The sequence below is a fragment of the Canis lupus genome, chromosome 21 (assembly GCF_048164855.1).
Source record: "Canis lupus baileyi chromosome 21, mCanLup2.hap1, whole genome shotgun sequence".
Taxonomy (NCBI): domain Eukaryota; kingdom Metazoa; phylum Chordata; class Mammalia; order Carnivora; family Canidae; genus Canis; species Canis lupus.
This window is the reverse complement of record NC_132858.1, coordinates 16,898,497-16,911,610: the sequence shown is the minus strand read 5'-3', so window position 1 is coordinate 16,911,610 and position 13,114 is coordinate 16,898,497. Positions and strand designations below refer to the sequence as shown.

The 13,114-nt window shown below is 35.7% G+C and overlaps 4 protein-coding genes across 4 annotated transcripts in view; 3 read left to right on the top strand and 1 right to left on the bottom strand.

Annotated features, from left to right (window-relative positions):
- LOC140612769 (olfactory receptor 5M3) overlaps positions 1-13,114 on the top strand; it is a 144,931-nt gene that overhangs the window by 53,669 nt on the left and 78,148 nt on the right. The window lies entirely within an intron of this gene.
- Positions 1-13,114, top strand: part of LOC140612768 (olfactory receptor 5M11) — a 104,069-nt gene that overhangs the window by 53,666 nt on the left and 37,289 nt on the right. The gene's annotated exons all lie outside the window — the stretch shown is intronic.
- On the top strand, positions 7,523-8,470 carry LOC140613426 (olfactory receptor 5M10). Its single transcript, XM_072791953.1, has one exon. It carries the CDS (start codon positions 7,523-7,525, stop codon positions 8,468-8,470), a length of 948 nt encoding a protein of 315 aa, XP_072648054.1.
- Positions 11,833-12,810, bottom strand: LOC140613635 (olfactory receptor 5M11-like). The gene has a single exon (XM_072792067.1). It carries the CDS (start codon positions 12,808-12,810, stop codon positions 11,833-11,835), a length of 978 nt encoding a protein of 325 aa, XP_072648168.1.

Below are 13,114 nucleotides of genomic sequence, written 5' to 3'. Positions count from 1 at the left end.
AGGATTAGTCTTAGAAGTGTAATTGTTGAATTAAATATTTTGAACATTTTTAAAGCTCTAAGTTTTCTACAGATAAATTTTTCTCTAGAAAGTATCAGCCATTTATATTTATTACTAGTCATGTTTGAGAGTAAACATCTCACTGTACTGTTATTTTTTTTTTTTTTAAATTTTTATTTATTTTTGATAGTCACACACAGAGAGAGAGAGAGAGAGAGGCAGAGACATAGGCAGAGGGAGAAGCAGGCTCCATGCACCAGGAGCCCGATATGGGATTCGATCCCGGGTCTCCAGGATCGCGCCCTGGGCCAAAGGCAGGCGCTAAACCGCTGCGCCACCCAGGGATCCCTCACTGTACTGTTATTAATATTAGGAAATATCCACTAAGGGTATTTCCTTCTTTCTATCTCAATAGAAATTCTTAGGAAAGGAATCTGTTTTATTTTAACAGAGGAGTATTTGAAATATATATTTAGCAAGTAAAGGGAATACATCAGTTTTCTGATTCCCTTTTATTTTATTTCTGATGATTCCTCACATGAAGAATATTAACGTTTTTATTTAGAAAAAATTTGTTCATTTTTTGGTTTTGTAGCTTTTCTCCACCTTAAATTTAAATAAAGAGGTATCTGTATTATATTTTTATTACCATATTTTATAGCAGTGTCTTGAATTATTCTGGATAAAATTCTGTTTTACTTTATAATATTGTTTGTAACTCCTTTCCTTACATTTTTAAACCATGTTTTTCCTACTAGGTATTAAACTACCCTTTGTTTTTCCTTGTTTTGTGACATCACTTTTATTGTACACTAAGTGGATCTATTTCTGGCCAATTCTACTCCTTTGACCAGTTTATACATATGTTTCAAACCAAATTCACATAATTAATATAGATTTTTTGAAAGTGTTAATTTCTGATAAATCCCATCAGTACTATCTTTTAAATTTATAGTAGAATAATGCAAATAAAATGCTTCTATCTAAAATTTTTAACCCAGAAATTATGCATATTGTGGCTCAATCTGAATAGCAGAGGGACATGTACATATGAAAATCAAATATGGTTATATTTACAATACATATTCCTTATAAATTATTTGAAAAATATGGAAAGATATTTTAGTCTTAGTATTTTTATAACTTGGTCCCCACATCTGATGGAATCATGGCCATAGAGAGGTCTCTTTCTGGATGAAAGGCTATGGGTAGGTTAAAATTTTTTTCCAGAAAGGCAAAGAAATCGTGTGGCTTATAAATGAGGAGCAAAACATTTAACTTTGGCATATTTGTTAACATTTTTACACATTTATTTTTGCACCAAACCAGTGTCCATAACGCAAGACTATTTTTTAGCAAAGATATCTAAATACAGACTTTTATTCCCAACTAAATTGTCCTTTGTCAGCAACTGTCCTCCAAAAGACTGATGTGCCCACAATAATCCTCAATTGTGTGTCATTTAAAATGCTGAAAGGAGGGGGGATCCCTGGGTGGCTCAGTGGTTTAGAGCCTGCCTCTTTCTCTGTCGGTCTCTATGAATAAATAAATAAAATCTTTTTTTTTTAAAGATTTATTTATTTATTTATGACAGACACAGACAGAAAGAGAGACAGAGACACAGTAGGAGGGAGATGCAGGCTCCATGCTGGGAGCCCGATGTGGGACTCGATCCCGGGACTCCAGGATCGCACCCTGGGCCAAAGGCAGGCGCTAAACCGCTGAGCCACCCAGGGATCCCCATAAATAAATAAAATCTTAAAAAACAAAAAAAATAAAATGCTGAAAGGAAAAAAAACCTATGTTGATTTTAATTAAAATAAATATTAAGCTTTTAAATAATCAGAAGGAAATATTTCTGAGGTCATTTGGAGTAGAGGAATTCATAATGGAAGAGTTACTTGAATATGACGATAAAACTACCTAAAATTAAGGAGCATATTATATTTTGGAAAGTATTTGTCCCAGATAAGATAAAGTGGTAAACAAGGTATGATTCAAAGTACTGAAACATTGTCATAGTCTACATAAATACTGAAGGCTATGTATAGAAAATTGATAAAAATGCTAAAATTAATGAGTAAAAATAATATGAAATAAGAGCTCCAGTTGCCAACTTTCCAACTTTGTACCTAAAATGCAACAATACGTTAAGGTACTGGAACTGATGTTTACCTTTTTTTTATAGGCACTCTACCATTCAAATAGCATGGAGAATTGGAAAACTTATCAGTTTTGTTTAGATAGGTTTTCTTTATGATGAGTTGGAGCTGACTCCAGAGAGCTAATTCTTAAATATTCAGGTTTGCAATATGGCCAGGGTGGCAGTATTTACAAGAATGAAACTGGCAAATGCTACTATCAGAACTCCATCCAACTTACCATTATACCAGTGGTTTATCCTTCCAGTATTTATCAGGTTAGTCTTACATAATTTGTAGTTCAAGGGATCTTTGTCCTAAATGACTATAAGTAAACCTAAGGCAAAAATCAGTCACCAATAAATAGTGATAATTTCAAACAAAAATATTTGAAATAAGATACTTTTGTGTATTTATATTTGAGTTCGAAAGATTAGCATGTTCTACATTATGGGTGTTGAGAAAACGATGTTTTTCTGGAAATCAATTTAACATTATGATTTCAGGAGCATTTTTTTTTTTTAAGATTTTATTTACCCATTTGAGAGAGACATGGCAGGGAGATAGGGAGGTGAGGGGCAGAGGGAGATGGAGAGAAGCAGACTTCCAGCTAAACTGGAAGCTTATCCCCCACCCCATTGCAGGACTGGATCCGAGGACCCCTGGATCATGACCTTGGCCAAAGGCAGACCTTCAACCAGGATCTCCTAAAACCAGGTTTTAGGAGTCTTAAAAAATATTTGTATAATTTTAGTCAGGTTTCCAATTTTAAGAATGTACCAAAGCCATAATAAAACACTTGAGTGAAGATTTTCATTGTAATGTTTGTTTATAATTGAGAAAAAAGAAAGGAGTGGTCTATGGGATGCAGGTTGCCCTCACTTGGCATAGGATTGTTTTAATTGAAACTTGTGCTGCATTTGAATGTGCTCTGCTTTGCATGAATCTCAATTGCCATTACAGTCTGCATTCAGTAACAGGCACAAGCCAATGCTCCTGACAGAGCAGGAGCTGGCTGTAACCAGAGCCTTTGCAAGAGAGTGTTGGCTGTGGTCATAAAGGAGAGTTTGAATCTCACGTGACTGATTTTTAAATTAGAATGTTCTACAGACACTAAAATGAATAAGTTACCAGTTAAGGACAGGACAAATGATTTTGTATAATTTTTATGAAAAAAGCATGCATTGGTACACACATTATGATAACTTTGTTATACTGGGAGTAAGGACAAGTAAACCTTGTTCTTTGTATATTTTTGTATCAGTTTTCTATGATGAACAATTATCTCTTTTATAAGCAAGAAAACAAACAAAAACCCTGGATATTTCCAGTATGATTCAGATCCTAGGATATAAAATTAAAGGATTTGTGTTTATTAGTAGTTAGAAATAAAAGTAGAAAAAGGCAGAGGTCAAACTATTCTACAAGTTATTGGACTGGATGGTCAACTGCTTAGCTCAACTGCTGAGCTACCCAGGAGTCCCTGTTTCTCCTCTTTTATTTGTGATTTTGTTTATTTGAGTTATCGCTGTCTCTCTTTCTCTTTTGATGAGTCTGGCTAAAAAGGCTTATCAATTTTGTTGATCTTTTTAATGAACCAGCTCCTGGTTTCATTGATCTATTTTTTTTTTTTTTTTTAGTTTCTATATCATTTATTTCTGCTTTGATCTTTACTATTTCCTTCCTACTACTTGTTTTGAGTTTTATTTGTTCTTCTTTTTCTAGCTCCTTTAGGTGTAAGTTAGGTTGTTTATTTGAGATTTCTCTTGCTTCTTTATATAGGCCTGTTTTGCTATAAAATTCCCTCAGAGTAGTGTTTGCTGCATCTCAGAGATTTTGGACTGTTGTGTTTCCATTTTCATTCATCTCCATATATTTTTTTATTTCCTTTCTGATTTCTTGGTTGACTCATTCACTGTTTAGTAGCATGTTATTTAACCTCATGTGTATGTATTCTTTCCAGATTTTTTCTTGTGGATGATTTCTAGTTTCATAGAGATGTGGTCAGACAAGATGCATGGTATGACTTCATTCTCTTTGAATTTATTGAAGCTTATTTTGTGGTCTGACATATGATCTATTCTGGAAAATGTTCCATGTGCACTTGAAAAGATTTTGTATTCTGCTGTTTTTGGATGGAAACATCTGAGTATATTTGTTAAATCCATCTGTCTTAGTCTGTAATTCAAAGCCATTATTTCCTTGTTTATTTTCTGTTCGGACAATCTACTCATTAATGTAAGTGGGATAATTGTATTGTACTACTATTATTGTATAACTATCAATTACTTCCTTTATGTCTGTTACTAGTTGCTTTATGTACTTGGGTAGCACTTTATCTGTGTTGTCCCTGAGAAGCTTTCATTGGTGGGCAGAGCCTGTGGTTAGACCCAATATCTATCCCCAGATCATTGCTGGAGCTGCAGTCAGACTGGTATATATCATTATCTTGCCCTCTCCCAGGGGCAGGAGTCATTTTGGAGTGGTGATGGCCCGTCAGGCCTTTTGCACACTGCTAGGCTTGTGGCACCACTTTGGATGGACTCTGGCCAAGGGCATATTAGAGAGGGGAAGTTCACAGGAGAATGTGAGGGTAGGGTACTTGGGGCTAGCAAAGTCTGAGCCAGTCCACTACAGGAGGGGACCTGAAGGCACCTGGGAAACTTCCTGCCCAGGCCAGAATGCCGATGCTCACCTGCAGCAGAGTATGGGAGTAGGGGCATTGTTAGCAAGCTAATGGAGAAGGTTCTTGCTGCACTGGTCCCCATAGGTGTTCATGTATCTAGGCTGGGTGTGTTAGGGAACAAGTGGTGCCTGCCAGCTCTTTTGTTTGTGAAGAAGTCTCCCAAATATCCCTGTTCCCTAGCAAATGCTCTGAGATTAGTAAATAAATCTTCCCTTATAACCCAGGCAGTTTTCATATTGCTGCTTCTATGCTATATCTCAGCAGAGCTGTTTGTTTTACTGTCTCTTTAAAGGTGGGGACTCAGTTTCTTCTTTTCTTCCAACCCTCCCAGAGCTGAACCCACTGATTTTTAAAGTTCCAGGGGTAAGTGCCCCTGACTGTAAGAAGTCATGAAGAGAGACCCCTCAGATTTTTGAAGCCAAATGTTATGGGGATTCATATTCCCCATGTGGATCCTGTGTATCTGAGGTGGCTTATATGGCGGGCTGCTCCTCCCCCCTCTCCATGTCTGCCATGTTCCTCTATCCTACGGCTGGTTTAACAGGTCCACTTAGCTCTGGACTGTATTTTCCACCCTTCCTAGACTCTCTGATGGGACCTGTTCTCTACATTTAGCTGTGGAGAGTTGATTCTACCAGTCATTTTCTGGGTTATCCACACTGATAAGGCCATGATCTAGATGTGTCCATGGGTTGAGGAGAGCCAAGGACTCTCCTACTGCATCATCTTCCCAGGAAGTCACCGCCGATCTTTTAAATTCCTGCCATTGAGGTTGTGTGAAGTGATACCTACCTGCATTCATAATTTGCATTTATTTGACAATCGTAGATGTTGACATTCTTTTCCTGTCATTATTGGCTGCTCATATATCTTTTATGAAATGTCTGTTCACTTCAGATCTTTTTTTTAATTGGGCTGGTTATATTTTCATCCCTGAGTTGTGGAAGATGTGCACAAATTCTGAATGTAAATCCTTTGTTAGAATTATTTGGCAATCGTACTCCAATAAAAAAAAGTATGTATAAATAAAATATAAAATAAAATAAAATAAAATAAAATAAAATAAAATAAAATAGAATTACTTGATGTGAATATTTCTCCTAATCTATGGTTTGCCTGGTCTTTGTGCTCCTCAAATCTCTCACCTACTATACCTTCCTCTTCTACACTCTCATTACATCATGCCACCTCAGTGTTTACATGGAAAAACAGTCTTTCTAATTGGAATTCCCACTTTACTACATTAAAAAAACCAAAACTTATCTCCCTTATTTTATCTTTTATAGTATTAAAACTGACAGCTACATTTTTTAATCATGCTAAAGATTTCACATACAGGACTATGTAATATATGTACAGGTTAGACGGGAATACTGGCCTCAAAGGAGAATCCAGTTCCCAGACCATCAAATTACAGTTATGCCCCAGAGGAGCAAAGACTTTTTTTAACTTTTTTTTTTTTTTGGAATTATTTCTTAAATACTCTATGGAATATATCTAAGAAATACATTATATATCTGCCCACTTTGCTTTTACAAAAATTGGTAAGCCAACTCTTTACAGGTAGGTCACTTTCTACATTTGCTCACCAAAAATATATTATAGGCTTTTCTGTGGACATTAGTATCTCAATGATGTGGAAAAATATTGTATCTAAATGCATCTCCTCTTCATTTTTCTTCATAGCACTTGTTTCTAACTGACATAATGATATATATCTTTGCCTATGTGTTTAAATCTGTTCTGTCTCTTACTGCTCCATGAGTTGGATAGTTTGTTCACTGCTGTAACCACAGAACGTAGAACAGAAAAAAAATCAGCCTTTTCAGTGTAAATGAATAAATAAATGTGTGAATCTACAGAACAGAAAGAATTCTTTTTTTCTGACCTCTTAGCCTAAATGCCAGATGTAAGTTTCACTAAATAAGTGTTTATTTTTTTTAAGATTTTATTTATTTATTCATGAGAGACACAGAGAAAGAGAGAGGCAAAGACACAGGCAGAGGGAGACGCAGGCTCCACGCAGGGAGCCCGACGTGGGACTCGATTCAGGGTCTCCTAAATCACACCCTGCGTTGAAGGCGGCGCTAAACTGCTGAGCCACCCTGGCTACCCTAAATGTTTCTGAATGAAATTAAGCCAGATTACTATGGTTTTCAAGTAAAATAGTGTCCTGAAGATTTATCTTGTATAATATATCTGAAACAATAACATACCCTAGTTAGTGGGACCCTAAATATCCAAATTACGTTTTTGTCCACTTGGATGATGCCAATTATCTGTGGCTTTTCATATCTGAATTTCTTTCCTTTGGCTTTTTTTAAGGTGTGAAAAAATATCAAATATGTAGTTCCTCAAGAACACAGGTATAAATGTATAAATATGTATATATATTAAATATGTAATATTATTACTTAATGTACAATATGCATATGTATGAATATATAGGTATACACACAAATATGAGAAAATATGTGTGTGTATGTGTGTTTGCAATATAAATGAGAGATAATGAAGAGATACAGAATAAAAATATTTATGTAGATATATTGATGTGATTTTTGAATAGGGAAATGTCTCAGTAGCTGAATATATCAATGAGTAAATGATAAAAATGGATGGAATAAATGCAGAATCTGGATTAGACAGGATCCCTCACCTTCTCTGCTACTCTCAGTTTTCAAGGAATAAGAAAATGTCTTCCTCGAACCACACTTCAGTGACGGGATTCATTCTCCTGGGACTCACAGATGACCCAGTACTAGAGAAGATCCTGTTTGGGGTGTTTCTGGTGATCTATCTAGTCACACTGGCAGGGAATCTGTGCATGATTGTACTGATCGGGACCAATTCCCACCTGCAAACTCCCATGTACTTCTTCCTTAGCCACCTCTCCTTTGTAGACATCTGCTATTCTTCCAATATCACTCCAAACATGCTGTACAATTTCCTCTCAGACCAGAAGACCATCTCCTATGCTGGATGCTTCACGCAGTGTCTTCTCTTCATTGCCCTGGTGATCACTGAGTTTTATATCCTTGCTTCAATGGCATTGGATCGCTATGTAGCCATCTGTAGCCCTCTACATTACAGTACCAGAATGTCCAAGAACATTTGCATCTCCCTAGTGGTGATCTCTTATACTTGTGGTTACCTTAATGGACTCTCCCAGACACTGTTGACTTTTCACTTGTCCTTCTGTGACTCCCTTGAAATCAACCACTTCTACTGTGCAGATCCTCCTCTTATCCTGTTGGCCTGCTCTGACACCCATGTCAAAAAGATGGCGATGCTGGTAGTAGCTGGCTTGACTCTGTCAAGCTCTCTCTTCATCATTGTGCTATCCTACCTTTTCATTATTGTAGCCATCTTGAGGATCCGTTCTGCTGAAGGCAGGCACAAAGCCTTTTCTACTTGTGCTTCCCACTTGACAACAGTCACTTTGTTTTATGGCACCCTCTTCTGCATGTACTTAAGGAGTCCATCTGAGAAGTCTATAGAGGAGTCTAAAATAATTGCTGTCTTTTATACATTTTTAAGCCCAATGTTGAACCCATTGATTTATAGTCTAAGGAACAAGGATGTGATCCATGCTATGCAGCAAATCATTCAGGGAAATATTTTTCATAAAATTGCAGTGTAGGCATCTGTTCATTGTAATTATTTAACGTTTGTAATAACATAGTGAATCCCATCACAGGGCAAATCTACTACTCTCTAGTCATGATATAGTCTCTTCATAAACTCACAATGACATTAGCAAATTCCTCTCAAAATTAATAGCTTCAAATAAATCATTTTAATAAAAACTGCAATGTTGAAGTTAAACAATATTTTCTGTAGCAAAAAAATCTGCACATATAAATTGGGTGGTATCCAATAATTCCATAAAATATTTTAGCATCTTTACTTACTTGGGAGTAAGTATTAGAATTAATTCAGTATGATAAGAATACTGGAAATCCAACTTTCTGAATTATGCTGTCCACAGAGTCATAATGATTTTCAAAATAGAATGATTAATTTTATACTTCAAAAAATTGTGAAATAATTTATTCTTCAATGAATGGTATAGAATAATGGTTCTGGTGCCTGAGTAATCACTGGAATCACCTTAGGGAAATTTTAAATATATCAATCTCTCCTAGGTTTAAGCATTCTATAAAATTTTCCCAACCAATATTGTAGACATCCTGAGAAAGTTTTTGTCTTATTTTTTTTTTAAATTATTTATTTATTTATTCATGAGAGAGAGAGAGAGAGGGAGAGGGAGAGAGAGAGACAAGCAGGCTCCGTGCAGGGAGTCCGATGTGGGACTCGATCCTAGGACTCCAGGATCACATCCTGGGCCGAAGGCAGGCGCTAAACTGCTGAGTCACCCAGGGATTCCCTGTTTTTGTCTTATTGTAGATACTACTTATGCTCCTCAATTTTTAAAATGAATTGCCAACACCTGTTTATAAGTTTGGTATAATAACAATCTATGTATATTTTTAATGTAGTGGTTCTGACTTAGATCTAATTTATTCAGAGTTAATAGAGTCTTTCGATTGGCTTTGTAAACCTAAGAATGTCTTGAAACAGTATATAAATGAGAGATGTATCTTTGTGTTTTTGGAGGAGAACATCCGATGTTTACTTTGGTTCATAAAAGTGTCTGTGACTCATTAGTCTATAGACAAGGCTGTTACAGTAACTCACAAAATTTCTATTTTGCAAATTATAGCAAACAAGATTATATGAAGAGTTCCATAATTCACCTATGCATTATTAGTCAAGAAGATAGCTGCATTTTGAAATATATGTTAAACTTTGTTTTTAAAAAACTTTGTTTAAATTGCCTTAAATGTTTGGTATTCTAATATCGTGTGCTATTATTTTAACTAAGACCACAGTACTAAAAACTTATGTGAAATCAATTCATTGATTTATTGTATGTATTTATATGATTTTCCAGAACATAACCTAAATGACCTGCGGTTAGGCTCCATTTTCATGTCTCGGTTGATTGAATAAGGCTGATTCTATCAAACATGTTTATTATACATATATAAAAATGTAAACAGATGTGATGGAGTAACATTTTGTTGGTGATATGTCCTAAATCAATGGACAACTTCTATTTGTATTTTGTTATATTTTTCTCAATGAATTGATATGTATGCATATTCTTATAATTCATGAAACAAAATTTGAATCATTTACCATTTATGAGTTTAAACACTGATTTTTCACTTGATAGTATAATATTTATATTTTCATACAGACTATTTATAGTCAACATCACTTTTTCTTTGTTATTTTATTTTATTTTTTTATATTAAAGTAGTATTATACACAAAATTAAATCATCCTTGAACTTGGTTGCAAAAATATTACATATCAACTGTAGAAAAGCAAATTGAAAAATACTGAAGGATTCTTCAATTTTGGAATAAAAGCAAAAGTTACTTATAATCTCTTATTAAAAATGGTGCACTTTATTTTTACATACTTTGTCTTGTAAGCCATTATTCCATCATATTGTTGTACCCTATTATTGTTATGATTATTACATAATAATGTACCCTATTATTGTTATATTATTATTATGTTCTATGAACATACTTAATTGTTTCCTTAGGTTGGGGAATTGCTGAATTAAATGCTCTGAACAATTTTAAAGCTTTGGTTAATTTTTTCTATTGGTAAATTTTCTCCAGGAAGCATTAACTATTTACATTTAGGACTAGTTGTGTTTGAGAGTGACCATTTCACTCTGCCTTTATTAATATTAGAAAAATATTAAGACATCATTTAAGATTGTTTATTTCTTTGTTGTATCAACTGAAACTCTTAGAAAAGGCATATATTTTATTTTTTGATTAATTTATTTATTTGAGAGAGAGAGGGTGCAAGTGTGTGTGGGGGGGGCGATGGGGTCAGAGGAAGGGGAGAATCTTAAGCAGACTCCATGCTGAGCACAGAGGGACTCCATCTTATGACCTGAGCTCATACCCTGAGCTGAAATGAATCAGACACTTCACTGACAGCCACCCAGGCATCTCTAAAGCAACTGTTATTTTAAAATAGTTTATAGGTAGACACAAACTAAAAGGTAACATGCAGCATTATAGAGCAAATAATTGTCAATATTGTCAGAACAAAATCATAAAAACCTTGTAAGCAATGAAAATTCTATATCCAGAATGGGTATCTCCCATTCATATAGATATCTGTTTTGATTTAGGGAAACTAATGAAAGAAATAATTTGGGTAATTAAAATGTAAAAAGTTAGGTTATTTGTGAAAATAATAAAACACAGATGGTTTTCAACTCAAGATTAGTAGACATAACAATGCACCAAAAAAGTATTGAGAACAAATATCTGAAATTAGAGCTTTGAGCGTTTTTGAGAAGATAATCAGCTTTCATTAAAAATAAACTATGTAATATATGGATGTAAATCATTTTTTATGATTTTATTTATTTATGAATGAGAGATACACAGAGAGAGGCAGAGACATAGGCAGAGAGAGAAGGAGAAGTAGGCTCCCTCTGGGGAGCCTGATGTGGGACTCAATCCCAGGACCCTGATCACAACCTGAACCAAAGGCAGATGCTCAATCACTGAGCCACCTAGGTGCCTCTGGATGTAAATCATTTTCATATTCAGAAAATATATTGCAAAGCACCTCACTTTGCTAGTAAGAATAGCTCAGTAATGATAAATATTGTTGACCTATGAACTGAAAGGAAGAACTTCTCTGCCTACCAATCAACTGGAAGTCAGTTCTTGAGTGAAACTAAACACATGGCCCTTCTTAATTATAATCAGCTGACTTCTGTTGTTGTGCTTCCTATCAGTCATTAGTTCCATACAATGGTCCCATTTGTTGTTTCCATTAGGATTCTCATTTTGTCCTAAACTATGCATACACAAAAAAATGTTACTGTTACTTCAGAGAATTGCATTCAGATACAACCAACATGAGTTGCTTTTTGATTGTTTTTGAGATTTTTTTTCATTGGGAGACTGTCAAAATAGACGTTTTCTCCACTGTACCAAGTTTCCTCGTAAATACTATTCTCAAAGCCTGCTTCACATCTTTGTTCCTCAGGCTGTAGATAAATGGGTTCAACATGGGACTCACAAAGATACAGACCACTGCCACAATTTTCCCTTGTTCAACAGACTGCTTATTTGCTGGTCTCAGATACATGCAGAATAGGGACCCATAGAACATGGTGACAGCGGTCAGGTGAGAGCCACAGGTGGAGAAGGCTTTGCATTGCCCTTCACTGGAATGGATCCTCATAATGGTGATAAAAATGAAAACATAAGAGATGAGGATGATGAGTAGGGAACCAGTGAGGTTAATCCCCGCAGACACAAATAGTGCAGTCTGCTTTATGTAAGTGTCAGAACACGTCAGCATGAGGAGAGGTGGGTCAGCACAGTAGAAATGATTGATGATGTTAGGTCCACAAAAGGACAAGCGAGAGGTCAATATTACTTGCATTGTGCCCACCATAGAACCCCAGAGGTAGGGAAAAGTGACAAGGCAGATGCAAAGTGGCCTGGACATTCTGCTGTTGTAATGCAGCGGATGGCAGATTGCCATGTACCTGTCATAGGCCATGGCACCAAGCATGTAATACTCAGTAAGGAGCAGAGTCACAAAAACAAAACACTGGGCCAGACACCCTGTGTAGGAAATAGTTTTCTTCTCAGAGAGGAAATTAACAAGCATCTGAGGAGAGGCATTAGTAGAATAAAAAATATCCACGCATGCTAAGTGGGTGAGGAAAAAGTACATGGGTGTTTGCAGCCGGGGAGTGAATCTGATTAATGCAATCAATCCAAAGTTTCCTGTCAGGGTGATGATGTAAATCAGTAGAAACACCACAAAAAGGATGGGTTGCAGCTCTTGTTGGCTGGTCAGTCCCAGCAGGATGAACTCAGTTGCTTCAGTGCTGTTGTGTGGGAGAAATATGTCCATCTTCATTTACTCTAATAAGGGAATAATTTGTCAAATATAAAAACAGAAGTAAATTGTAAGCATTTCAAGAATAGACAAAGTAAAAGTAAATGGGCATAACACAAACTGGCTTTGAAAAGAGAGGTTTAAATAGGTTGTTACTTCCTCCAGTTGGTGGAAGATTTTCAGTAGTTGCCATAAGGTGGTTGGTGGTGCTGGAGAAATGGACAATATATTTGAAGTCCATGCATCTGCCATGCTGGCTGCTTTGTCACTCTCACCTTTCCTTGCCTAGCACATATGGAATTCAACTTGACTCATTGGT

What these genes read in the sequence shown, in the direction of transcription:
- LOC140613426 (XM_072791953.1), top strand. Translation starts at nt 7,523, where the DNA reads ATGTCTTCCTCGAACCACACTTCAGTGACGGGATTCATTCTCCTGGGA.
- LOC140613635 (XM_072792067.1), bottom strand. Translation starts at nt 12,810, where the DNA reads ATGGACATATTTCTCCCACACAACAGCACTGAAGCAACTGAGTTCATC.